The sequence below is a fragment of the Sipha flava genome, unplaced genomic scaffold, assembly GCF_003268045.1.
Source record: "Sipha flava isolate LNK unplaced genomic scaffold, YSA_version1 309_pilon_pilon, whole genome shotgun sequence".
Classification (NCBI taxonomy): Eukaryota; Metazoa; Arthropoda; class Insecta; order Hemiptera; family Aphididae; genus Sipha; species Sipha flava.
Window position 1 is genome coordinate 351,034 of NW_020272988.1, and position 15,153 is coordinate 366,186.

Here is a 15,153-nt window from a genome sequence, read left to right on the forward strand (position 1 = left end):
TTTGTAAACTGAACTTAAGCTCTTAAATAATATCATACCATTTTAGAATATACAACTTCAAATAAACATTTTTTTACTCAAAGAATCGTTCAAATTTTGTAGAATTATCATATTTTTAATATATTTACTAATACTTGTAATATTGCGTTGTATTTAATATAACAATATATACCTATAAAATAGTTTTGAAGGACTAAACAATTTTAATATTTAAAATAATAATTGGGATCATTTTGAATTCATGGGTGCAATAATTCAAATATCCTACCACAAGATACAAAATAGTAGATTAATAAACATTACATACAAGTCTTCCTTGTCAATTATTATAACTTGTGTTTTTTGATTTATTGTATTTGTAATTACATAATAATAGTCTTACTAACAAACAAATACCGATATTAATTAATGGTGTGTAAAACCGTCAGAATATATAATCTGGTCCAATTTATTTAATAAATCAATATTTGATAAGATCTTTAAACATTTAAAGATCAATACCTTATTTAAATATTATTATCATTTAGAACACTCGTACATATGGTTCAAATATTTGTATTTTCATTAACTTGACGGGGATTTGTAATTGAATTTAGATACACAATCAACATTTAAATTTTAAGAATATGATATGAATCTCGTATATTTATCACTTAAAATGATTAGATACAACCAAGTAAAAAGTTACATATTTTAGTTATTTTTTATTAAGTTGTCAGGTTGAAATGTTATAAAGGGGTGTTTAATAGATGGGTTTTTAAGCCTGCATATAAAATCTGAGTGTTATGTAATCGACGAAAAAAATTAGCATTTGATCGATAGTATTATACCTAAAATGTATTCAAAATTTAGATGATATCAGAAACGGAATTTAAAAAATAATAAGTATACCATTTTTTGATTAGCTAGTTTTTGGTTGCACGTCTATTTATACAAATATATGTGAACACAACATAATTTTTTTTTTTACACCAAAGTCCAATAGTATCCATTAAAATACAACAATAAGCACAATGAACATATAAATTTTAGTGATTATTGTAGTGATCATATTAATACAATGAAGTTGATTTGTCGGTTCTAGTTTGCATACAGACGGACTATATTGGTGTTAATTATTATTGAACGCCAGGTCAAATATAACGTAATAACAATTTTTATCATCTCCGTGTATGTATTGTAATTAATTATCATTACATGCTTAGACGATTTTAAGTGTCAATAGTGTCAATCAAATTAATAAAAACAGTCTGATATATATTAATAAATATGTGTAAACGCATAATCTAAGAATCACTGATTGTATAAAAGTATGTAAATGTAACCAAATTATATTAATTGAAATAATTGACAGAAATACTTAATAAAAGTCCATAGAAAATTACACGTTAAAAAATGTAGGAGATTTAAGCATTTTATATGACCTGAAATATTAAAAGAATTTGAAAAGTCAAAATACATAATTTACTTGAGTAACCTATTAGAGTATTTTTATTTAACTTCATAACAATAATATTAATAATATAACTTCAAAAAATCAATAATGAGAGCTCTATTTATCACTTTTTAAATTTTTAAAAGGAAACTATATTAAAAAATATTACTATACAACATTAAATAAAATATATTGAAACTAACTACGTATTAAAATGTCAATCTTAATAAACAAAAATGGAAATTCTTATGCAATAATATTTTGTTATTTAGTACATTTATTATTATTTTATATTTTACATTTTTACTTACATATTTCTTTTAAATACAAGTAGGTGTACTTATACGTACATTTTAAAATACCAATCATAATATTAAATAAAAATGATACTTGTTGTATTTAAGATTTTGATATTTGAAAAATTAAAATATAAAATTATTGAATAATATTGAAATATTGAAGCTAAAAATATAACTTTATTATGAAGTATGCTTATATTTATATTTCTAGTAAAAAATAACATTTTTTAAATGTTCAACAATATCACAAGATATTTTAAATTATTACTGTAATAATAATTAAAAAATAAATAAATCATAAGTACCTTATAATGATTATTGTTATTATAGTACGCACATAGAAATAAAAGTAATTAAATATTTGATTGTATGAAAATAATTTTTGTCTTATCATAAACAAACACTTTAAATTATATTTCTTATCTGGTTCTATATTTTGAATTAATAAAAGATTGTAACAAATTAAATCGTAAACAGTTGTTTTAAAGAAATGCTTAAATGATCCATAATAATACAAATTAATTTGCCATAAAAATAATTAATTAGTATTTAAAAATAATTAAAAATTAATATAATCTTAAATAATGATTAAAATAATAAAATATAAAAATTCTAATGACGTTCTAATATAAAAAAATAATTTTGGATTAAATTACTATTAATATATTTTTGTATTTTTAAAATGTATACGGCTTATATTAATGTATATTATATTTTAAGTACCTATCAAATAAATATTTACAAAATAAATAAACAGAACAATTTTTTTTTATTTACTTTCTAAAATGATTAGACTCATAAATACTTATACATATTTTCAACAGTCATCAAACATTTTTAAATATTGGACACATAATAATTTCTTAAACATTAATTTTCAAATTATGTACTTTACAGCTTAACAAAAAAAAAAAAAAATTAATTTAGTGTCATGATTGTTTATGATTATTCTGATAAATGTATTTTCTTTGAAATATTTTAGTTGGTCTTAAAAGTTTAGTAATTGTAATTTTGGAATTTTAAGTCACTCGTTAAAGTTTCTGTAATCTTTATTCATATATATGATTATTTAACTTCTATTATAACAGACACTTTGAAATCACATACTATTTATGTAGGCGAATATATTTATAATAGTGATATGAAAAAAAAAAAATTTATTCAAACCACTGTTTTGGTAAAGGAATTGAATATTTTAACGAGACGTGTAAAAACGACGGCGTTATGTTTAAATAGTCGTAACAACATAATAGACCACCGTCGCGTCTCGCGGGCGCTAGGGTGAAATTATAAGTATTATAGTGCGTGAAAGTGTAATAAAACCGTTTCAATTTCTACACACACGATATGTTTAACGTTGTACACAATATTTATGGTAATTAAACATAAAAAACATTATAAGATCAAATGTGAACTATATAATGTGATAAACGATCATAATACAGTAAGGAGAAGGGTGTTTTCAAAATTTCTGAAAAATAATTTTTAACTATTATATTATCTCCTTTATTACACTATACATCCCTACACGATCGATTCTATTCACTATCGCCAGAACGCTTCTTTGATACATTATTAACAGTGGCGTAGAAAGACTGATGATAGCGTCCCTGGCAAACTCGGAAGAAAACGACTTTTAACCAACTAAAAATTTGATTTGATGATACTTTTTATATCCTTTAACTAACATTTTTTTTTTTTTTTTTTAATAATACAATTTATGTTTATAATTTATTATTACAGTGTAAATTTTAAGATTTCCTATATGAATTCCCTTATGCTATTTTCATAATGTCATCTTTAAATTCACTCTTAGCGTATACAGTATTAAACAACATTTACATATTTCAAAAAATATAATGGAAAATTTCGTTTTGAAGGCAGAACAAAAATACGACTTTTGCAAAATGTCGTGCGCCCCTTTGCGATTTACGCCCTTGCTTCACCACTGATTATTACGTACGTTTCGTCCGATCATTTCTAGCCGCGTATTTATCGCGAACAGTAATGACCGCGGCATCTAAGTCGTTTTTATCAGTTCAAACGGATGTTCGACACTTACCTTTGCGTGCAGGGCGTAATCCATACAGTCTCCGTACGCCGAGCCGTTCTCGCTCTTGATGGCCGGCGACGTTGCGGACGACGGGCTGCCCGACGATTGCGGCCCGTTGGCGCACACCTGCACTTCGGACGTATCCCTCGGATACCACGGATACATTAAGCGTCCGGTCTAGAGCATACCGCGGTCGACGGACGAATCCGTTCCGAGCGAAGTGGCAACAGTAAATCGACAACGGTAAAGTTTTGCGAACGTATCCGAACGGCTCGGGGACGACGACGAAAACGGACACGAAAAACGACGACGGATCACCAGAATTCGCGGTGCTGTTGGTAACAACGACAACGATAACGGCGCGTTTGGTCCGGTCGCGAGACGGCGACGATAGTGGCGGGAAAAACGATACGACGTATCGCGGCGACGTCGTACGAGTATGTCGGCCGACGGATGTCGCGGTCGCGCGCCAAAATCACGCAGGGTAGCTGCTGGTTAAACGGCGGTGGTGCGCGCGCGAAAACTGCACCGCGATTAGCGGCCGGGAGAGCGACGCGCGGTGTACCGGACCGCGGTTACCGTGTGCACGAGGAGCGAGCGAAAGATACACCGGTCGCGGTCGGAGTCGGAGTCGGAGTTGTAGTCACCGGGTAGCCGCGCGCGGTAGTCCGCGGTAGTCGTCGGCGGCGGCGGCGGGACGAGCGCCGGCCCGGCCAGATACACCCAACTTGTGGTTGGCGGGGGCGGGCGGGGGCGTCTTCGGGTCGTGTCGTATCGTACTCGGTCGTCGGCGTACACAAACGCTCACGGACGGCGGCTCGCGCGAACGATACACAGCGGATACGCAGTAGATGTGTGCGCGCGTCGTACGCACTCTTCGATATTATTACTATTATCGTTGTACGCGAACGCCAAGGTTAAGGGCATTCTTACGAGCCACCGCGAGCTTGCGGAATACGCGTACAGCACATAGTATCGTGTGTATACATTGAATGGTGACGACGGCCATTTTTTTCATTTGTTATAATAATTGTTTTGTTTTTTTGTTTTTTGTTTTTTTTTTTCGTTACACTTGTTGCGTATTGTATATACCTCTAAGACCAGACTCGAAGGAATCTTTTAATTAATTTACGATCCCAACACCCGGCTAATCTGCTACCATCGCTACTGCTAGTGCAGCTGTTGACGGCTAGTACTATAAGCTTCTTACCTTTTCGCTTTTTTTTTTATTTATATTTTTTTTTTTTATACCACTATCCATGGGAATAAATATTTACTTTTTTTTCCGTACGTTATCACCTAAATGTTATATCGCACACATACATGTAAATAAAAAATTATGCTACTTGTTCAATACGATTAAACGTAAATAAATATACATTATAGGTCACTCAGACTTAATTAGTATATTTTTAATTTTTAAATTTCAATTAAACATCCTACCTAATACGTTAATCGAAAAGCAAAACAAAAAATCTGAATAGTAAATAAGTTATATTACATTGATTTATTTATTTTTTTTTGTTGTAAGGAATATTAATTAATTAATATTAAGAATGAATATGATTAACCTAATTGGTATTATGTATAAACACGTCTAAATTAGGTGATATGTTAGAATACAATGTAACCTTAGAGTAATTTTTTCATTATCAAATTTAAAGATGAGAGCTTAATCTATGTTTGTCTGATATTTGTGAATTTAAATTGACATACTCTTATATTTGAAACATAGTTTATTAAATACGTATAACAATCTGTACATTAAAATATTAAAACCAGACAACAGAACACAGATAATATTGTTTTTGGTGTGTTTGATAATTAGTCAATTTTCTCTAACACTAAGCACAGTTTGGATAATATGGAACGTATATAGTTATAAAGCTGTAACGTAATAACCCGCAAGGAATTTAAATTAATTATTATTATTATATAAAAATATTGTGTACAAAAAATAATTCTGAAAGGAGATGATCGCTATTTCAAAAACAAAAATACAGACTACTAATAAGAAAACTCGAAAATGTCGGTTCTCTATTTTAATATTTTTGTAATAGCAGCATTTTTTAGTACACAACTTCGGATGTTTATAGACAAAATCAATTAGTAATGTCTTTTTTCATACTTTACACATTTTTATTTTAGCTTTTTCTCCATCTCAGAAACAATATATACTTATAAAATATAATTGTACTTAAAATTCAATTGTAATAAAAACAAACAATAAAAAAAACATAGAAAGTAAATTTTTTTTAAAATTAATTTTGTTATCAATATTTATCACTGAAAAATATAATGACAAAATCGATATAATGTATATTTTACAGTATTGCAAACACAATATTCACAAATACATCTAAAAAAAATTAGTTTAAAAATGAAAGATTTGACAATATCTTTTTAGTGTATAAAATATTAGATCAAAAAAATATTTGATTCAAAAATACGATTATTGATTAATGCACTACATATTTCTTCCAAACATTTAGTGTACTTAAACTTTGGCTAATGATTAGTGCAAACTTAAAAATAGACCCCCTGATTGTGCATGATTGTTTACAATATAAGATTATTGCATAACTAACTTTAATTAAGAAAAAATATCATTGGGAAATGTATTTAATTAAAATATTAATCAATGATATTAACTGAAGTAATCATGAATATCGGATGATTGAATATATTGATTTATTTTATATGTAATTTAAAACGTGTTTAATCAGCGCCGGATTTACCATGAATCAGAGGATAAGACTTCAAAATTATTTTAAGGTCCCTCAAATTTTATTATACGAATTTTTTAGTGTATCGCTTACATAAATTGTGATCATTAAATTAATTTGGATTCTTTTTGTTTGATATTTATATCAGATTTACTTTTGTTTTGATTTCAACAGTAAGTTATTTAATTTTCGCTGAAAACATCAAAAGTGTTAAAAAACGATATGAGAATAATACTTTGGAACTATATTTTTTAATATTTTATATACGTATAAAAGAGTACCATTTACAATCAAACATTTCAAGGAACAATTAAATAAGTTCTTGGATTTATTTTGAATTAGATTTAGGTTATAGATTATAATTATGACTTCATTGTAATATATTATTTTATATGATTTTTTTTTTTATATAATCGATAGTATACATTTTAGGAAAAACTTTGGGTTATTTGGAACGTTAAATATATACGTACGTATAAAAAATATAAGGTTAATTTTTCCAATAAATCAAAAGCATATAATAACTTATAATTTACAAGTAAAGGTATACTTAAACCCAAATCGTTATTTAATACAAGACTTGATTTACGAAAATATTATTTCAAAATATGGTCATTCTTTACAGACTACATCATAACAACTATTAACGATACAAAATAACCGTTTAATGTTTGTAGTAAAAATTATGTTATAATTCACTATTACCTGTTCATCGTACGAATATACTAATTCCAGATGGATTTAATATACAGGTAGACAACAAAATATTTAGAATTACATATACTTAATATTTATGCCATTACCTTCTTAATAACATAATATTATACTAAACAACAATTGAAATGTATAGAACGTCAAAAATTTAAATTATTTATAATATATTTTCAATAAATTGACCACTTTTTATTCAATATAATCTATTTATTTACTATTATTTAAAATTACGAAGAAATCACTATATAATTTGATGGGTTATACTAGAAATTATAAATACATATTATTTATAAGCAGGATTCGGAAGTTGAGGCACTAAAAATATTGCTTTTTTAGCTCTTTAATATGCACTTAAAAACTGTAACATATGTGCTATAAATAGCACGAAAAATCAAAAATTATGTATTTTACTTGAAATAATTATAAATTTATTAGAAAAAAAATTAAATATGATTTTACAAATTGTTGGGCTCATAGACGTTTGGACTGGTTGAATTATAAACTATTAATAAAAATGCTAAATTACTTAAATATATTTGTAAAAGTGTACTAATAATTAAATTATTTTATATATTTACCTTGGAAATTACCCGGGGTTTTAAAATGTTTGATAATCTAATGCAATTATACAATATGGGAATGATAATAACGTCACTAACTAATACTACATCAAATGTTGGTAAAATCATAAAATTATATTTGATGAGGTCTATTTATTTCCAATAATTCAAATATTTTTAAAAATATGACCAAGCAAATATCATTTTTATCAACAAAAAGTGATTATTTCCTGTGTTATATGAAACTGTACCCAAAAATAGCACTATAAACTATGAATTAGCAAAATAGCAATAAAACCTGTAAATATGCAAAAAAAAAAATAGCAAAATTAAATTTTGTGTATGATATCCGTGTAGCATGAACTATATTTGTATCTTACTTTAGATGTTTGATAATGAACCAAGAATAATATGCATTCAATAGAACTACCGATCCCTGTTTATAATGAAAAATTTAAAGTTATACAAAATTGTAAGTGTTTGTATCTCTATTTTATCCTGTAAAAAATTGAAATTTTGTGTAGCGTGTTAAAATTCGAATTAAAATATTTATGTTGTGTCATTATATAATTAATAAGAAAATCTTAATAAATTATGAATTTGCGTTGGGTTTATTACTAAACATATATTGCTCGTTAATAAGATCTTTCTGCTTTTTTAAATTGTTGCCGACCAAAAAGAAAAATCTGTCCAATTTGGAACATATTTAACCATTTTTAACATTAAAGCAATGTGGCTTATGTAATAATTATTGTTACTATTGTTAAATTTTTTACTTTACTCGTAGTTATTATTATTATTATTATTACTGTTATTATTATTATTATAATTATTATTCTTATTAATATAATAATAATAATAATTATTATTATTATTATTATTATTATTATTATTATTATTATTATTATTATTATTATTGTTTTACTTTCTTGAGTTTGAACAATCGAACAACGGAATAACTTTATTGTCAAACTACAAACTGATTCCGACCAATAGTTTATAAAACCGGATGGGATGTATATTATGTATATTACACGTACCATCTATACATGCCGACAACAATAATGATTGACTCGCATGACGTAATTCGTTGCTGTGAAGTGTTTTTTCCAATGATTTTTTTTTTGCAAAATCCAAAATTTGGGCAATAATAATTAGTTTTGAGGTCCTTGTCATTTATCGTCCACTGCGACGGACGTACTCCTATTTTCAAAATGCATATTTCAACAATTTCAAAGACCAAGAACAATGACCTATTAAAGAAGATGGTATTTGCTGAGTCATGATTAAATTGGACATTTTAGGAAGGTAAATAATATTGTATATAAATATGTAACAACAATGTCTCCGAATCACAGAATAATACCGTAGGTACTATGCAGCATAAGGTTATTCTACTTTAAAAGTGACCAGTAGAAATGATTACATACTTTCGCTTAAACGTTAAAAAAAGTTATTTGTGATTTTCTGTTAGCATTTTAAATTGTTTTCATAACTAATATATTCAACGTTATTTTTGGTATGTGGTTTATAAATATAAAAAATAGAAGTAAAATATATTATTATACATACTTATGATCAGCTTAATTTTTTATTAAATCCCAATACGAAATTCTTATCAGTTTATTTTAAATTTGGTAAAACTTGACGAGTGTAAGAAATAAAATTATGGAATATCATTAATCATCATTTTATTAAAAAACATAAAATATACCTACGTCCAATTATTAATTTAATATGTTTACTTAAATAATTATAAAAGGTTGAATTATCAAAACCAATAATAATCATAATTATAAATTTTTTATAACACAAATCATTTGTATAACTATCAGTTTCTAAACAAATACTATAAATATAGCTATAAATCAAAATAAATTTTAACTTATTTCTAAGATCTAATTTAGTTTTTATTTTCAAAGATTACAATATTTCTAGGAAAGTATTAAAAAAAAAAAAAGTCTTTGTTCGGTAAATAATAAAATACTCGTATTTCTAAATATTGTCGGTACAAATATTTAAGTTACAAGCTTTATTCTGAAAATAATAGATATTCATTTGTTTTAATTTTAAATAATATTGAAATTTTGAATTAAATATTAATAAAACAAATAAATTTTACACTATTTAAACAATTTAAATTTAATTATTATGATTTCAAATGGTATAAATAATTATAATTTAAGAGTACATTTATTGAAATGCAATACAAAGTTAAATAATAAATGTGATTTAAAATTAATTCAATTTAATAATGTAAAAGAACTAACATATCTTGGTTTAATAGTTGACAATAGACTTATAAACAATATCCTACGTAAATTTTCCTATGTATTAAAAAAAATAAAATATATATTTAACGACTCATATAAAATAATTATTCGTTTTTCATTTGTATATTCAATTGTTTTTTATAATAAATTTATTTGTGCGAGGAATCTTGTTATATTTTAAATTGCATAGTTAAATACTTATAAGATATACCTAAGCAAACTATCACCACTATAGCTTATAATAAAATTAATGTTAATAATCTTAAGTATATTTATAATTTATCAATCTTAATAGAACTTTATAAGCATAACTATTAATATATTTTTCCGATCATGAGTATAATACCAGATACAGGCAAAATGTAAATACTTGTATTCCAAACTGTAATAAATATTTTGACAAAAAAAGTATATTATATATGTTTAAGTTTATGTTGTAAGTTAAATATAAATATAAATAATTTTCATAATTTAAATTTTTTTAAAAACTATATAAGAGTTATAGATTTATCAAGTATTTAATTATTAACAAATTAATAATAGCTCATCTTTTAATTTTTATTTTTCTATCCCCTTATATTTTATACTGTCTTAATTTTTTATAAAATAATAAATTATTATGTATATAAAAACTAGTGAGTAATGGATAAGAAACTCTACCCCCTCACAAGCTGTACTTATAAGGGTATCTGTAATATTGTATTTTATTTTTTGAAATTGTAAATTACGAATGTTATTGTTACAATAAGACTTACAATAATAATAATGATTTAATAAAGTATAGGTGTACAAGATCTGTATGATATGTATAAATGTGTGTATGTGTGCGTGTTTGCTTTACATGTATATTAACAATGTATAATTTTATATCATATTTTTTTTTTAAATCACAAAATTAAAATAATTATACTTATTATATTTAAACAGGTAAACCTTTTAAACTTCTAAATAAAGACACAATATAATATGTGTACTACTCGTGTATACGACTAGGTGCAGTAGTTCAGTGCGTGTGTGTTGCCTTCTCATTAATGTTTTCCTTTTCCGACACGCCAACAAAAAAAAAAAAAGGTCTTTAAGATAATTGTTTACAAATTATGTTTCAAAACGTTTTTGATTTTGTGTAAGAACTCAAATTGTAAAAACGAAACAAATTATATAATACCTATATGTAAATAGTATGTAGGTGTTATTCTGAGAAATACAATATTTCCACAACTTCCACTTCAATTACGGTTTTAGTTTTTATGAATTATGTTTAAAAGAATATAATTAGGTATAGTTATATTTTATACCGAATTTTTAACTACGAAACAATCTATAAATCACTCATGTATATGATGTATCTACTTTTTTTCATGTCAAAGACATTACAGTAATACAATCACGAATATAATGTGCTTACAAACTAATATTTTCTTCGAGGACCTTCTATACCTATATTTATATCTAATAAGTTTTTTCAATTTAATAGTGTTGTTTTCATTAAACAAATAAATATGTTGAAATATAAAAAATAGAAATTTTAAAGATTTTTACTATCAAGCAATTTTATCATACTTTTTAAAACTTATGCAGCACATCAATTCAGTTTTACTCGAAATAATACATACCTATAAAATAAATATTGATTAGATAAATACGGAATAATTTATTTTTACTATTTAATATGTATATTTAGAGGTGCTCTCTAATTGTATCAATAAAAAAGTAAGTTGAATTTTTTGTACTACAGTTCGAATAAAATGACACAGTATAACTTTCAGACATTTCGTTATTGGTAGTAATTCAACTTGTAGTATTAAAGACATACATATTTTGAAGACATACATTTTAAATTTTATACATAAAATGAAAATACACATGAATAACTAATTAAATATTATATCTATAATCTCACGAAATGCCATAAATCATTGACACCGTTCATTATTATCAGTTATATTAATTGATTTTATTTGTTATAGTTAATACAACATAAATAATATAACCTATTTTACGTGTAATTCGTTTACGAAACAATAATTTAAAATTCAAAAAATAATAAATTTATGGATTCATAATTTTATGATTAAACAATAAAATATTATTAATATTATTATAACTTTTTAACTGAATCGTATAACGTATACATAATACTATACGATCCATCTACGTATATATAATACTCAGTTTCATAGATACAGTGTGAGTAATTATATTTTTTTACTTAATGTCAATAATAAAAAATAAATCACATAATTGAAAAATTTAACTAAAAAATATGCTGGAATATATTAATATAATAATTTTAAAAAAAAACCGAAGAAATTTTTATACTAAAAGGTATTTAATGTTTATTTACTATTGAAAAATATACCTATAAAATGTATATATATGTACACCTATTATATTATCATTGATACGTACATTTTAGTACATTATATCATAATATATCTCAGTCATTATTATTTATCTGGTTAAAGTTTTTACAATTAACTCTATCGTTGTTGATGTGGTTGTTCATTTTTCATAGAAGTATTATGATCTAAACAACAAAAATGTATATTAATGGCAATATTCTAAATCTGATGAGCATAAAAAAAATTGATAGATTTCAGCCGGGGGAGGTGCTCAACAAATGTTGTGTTGTTTACAATATTGAACGAAAATGTCATCTAAAACCGACAGACTGATAAGAGTTTTTTTTCTGAAATTTACTCTACAGCTAAAATATCGAGTGTAAAATATTTTCATGTTTTTGTATTTAAATATATCATACGTTGAATGTTTCTACAGATATACTACATTTTATATATAAAATACAGAATGGAATAGATTGTTTTTAGACGATTTCCGTTTGCAAATACACATCAAGACCTTAGAAGATAATAATAAACGGATCACAAGATATACCTGCGGTAAATTTACGGCGTGGTAGAACGCAAAATTAAATACGTATAGTTGGGGTGGATATACCTAATACATATATAATGGACGAAATGCTCCTATCTAGGATTATTCAAACACGTACACCGCACACGTGTAGAGCATTGTTAACATTTATACATTACGTTTAGGTACACGTATGTAGAGCTGCCAACGATATCCCTATCGATTTGACAATATATATTTTTCGGATGTTGTAAATGATCTATGTCGTCATTTTTCGAAATCAAAAGCCCACCATTATTTTGGCACTCATCATTATCGATAATGTTAACAATTTTGAATATATATTACGGGCGGGCAATCGAAAATGTTCGACGCTATATGATACGGCAAAGGATAACATTTATCCTTAAATGTATATTGAATAAATAGGAAAAATTTATGTCTACATGTTTACCTGCGCAACAATAACTTGTACGGTCAGGTGTAGCATTATAACGTTTAAATCCAAACTTTGGTATTTTAATTATTTTCAAATAAATTACATAATCAATTGAAACGTAATAAAGTAGGTATATGTTGGACGTATAATATAGAATAATATTATATTGTCTACAAGTTGAAAAATTAAGTCGATACACGCAATATATATGTTTGTACTCATGTAAAACGGTACTTTATTTTTTTAAAATACTATAAATTGTTTTTAGTGCATTACATGAATAGTATACAAACCCACCGAACAATTTAAAACTATATTATCTAACTAACTACAGAATATTGTACTTTTGGTAGGCATATACCATAAACGAAAAAGTTATAAATAATATTTTATTATTCTTATTTAATTCGACATTGTTTTTTTTTTTTTTTTTATTTTTATAAGAAGCGTTTTGTCAAAGAATATGTAATTTTATCATTGTACCTATTGCGAACTATATCAATAAATATACGGTTCACTATGAAGAATATTATTGGTAACAAAATCTTGTTACGCTTGGTGCCGTGAGGGCTACGCGGATAAACTACCAAATACTTAAACTCCTTTTCTCTGATGTTTCAGAGCATTTCCACGTATGAAGTACACGTTGTAGATAGTTTTCGCGACAAAAAAAAGAAAATTTAGTGGTTCGAGATGGATCGTCAACTATGTATCAGCGCACACGGAATAATAATATAATGAAGGGATGGCAATTATGCATGGAATCCTATAACAATAACAAAATAACGCGTTCGAACCTCTACCTCTAGTGAATTTTGATTTCTGACGGACCGTCGAGTTCGTTGTGACAGAGATTCGACTGTGTGCACGTTCGTGTTCGTGAATCCTACATAGCTCCTGCGTTTGGCCGTCCGTTCGCGAACGAGATCTGAGGGAAAATCGAACGGCGTTTGCGATTGTCTGTCGCATCGTATCGTGAAAACAACGATTACGATGATGATGATAATAATGATATTGATAGTGATAGTAATGATAATGACGACAATAATATTTTACCGGTGCCGAACGGCCTCGGACAGGTGAGCGGTCGCGGGCCAGCGGCAGCGACCAGGCGTGGTCCGACCGCCCACTAAACGGTCGCATTGGTCCGGGCGCGGTCTCGACGCGCACCTGCTCCGCGCGGCGCACTGCACTCCGCCGGCCGACGTACCCTGTTTCGGCGGAGCATTGGCCGTCCGGAAGTCGTCTGTTCCGGTCGCAAACACTTGAGTCCGGTATTCGCGCGGAAACCACTTTTTCCCGATCCGTCGTTTGTCCTCGTGTGGCAATCGCGCGCCTTTGCGCAATACGCTACATTCAAACGCAGTTTTAATTAATTGCTCGTTGACGCTTACCGTCAAGCATTTGAACAGCGATCATATGAAAAATAAAGTGTACACATTGCACACGATGGCCCGGACAGGATCAGAAATTTCTACCGGGAAAATAAACCAAAATCTCCGCTTAGATGAACCGAATGTATAAAAACAACCCTAAAAAAAAAAAACGAATATTTTCATGCAAAATGATTAAAATGATTGTAGATTATTTTGAAAATTTGAACAGTTGATATTATTTATAAAAAATTATTTTAGACTGTTTTTAATGCAATCGCATTAGAAAATTCGTCAACGTCTGTCGACACAATGAACCTAAACCGATAAACCTAAAAAAAAACTTCCTAACGAAGCGGCCCACCGGGAAACTCCGATATCCCGGCTGCCCGGTCCGACCCTGATTG

At 27.2% G+C, this 15,153-nt stretch overlaps 1 protein-coding gene across 2 annotated transcripts in view; it reads right to left on the reverse strand.

Annotated features, from left to right (window-relative positions):
- Window positions 1-4,431, reverse strand: part of LOC112686464 (zinc finger protein rotund-like) — a 138,630-nt gene extending 134,199 nt beyond the window's left edge. For both annotated transcript variants that reach the window (XM_025558741.1, XM_025558740.1), the window contains exon 1: window positions 3,797-4,431. In XM_025558741.1, the coding sequence (XP_025414526.1) occupies window positions 3,797-3,952 (156 nt within the window). In that variant the 5' untranslated portion in view covers window positions 3,953-4,431. The remainder of the gene's footprint in view (window positions 1-3,796) is intronic.
- Window positions 4,432-15,153: the final 10,722 nt, after the last annotated feature.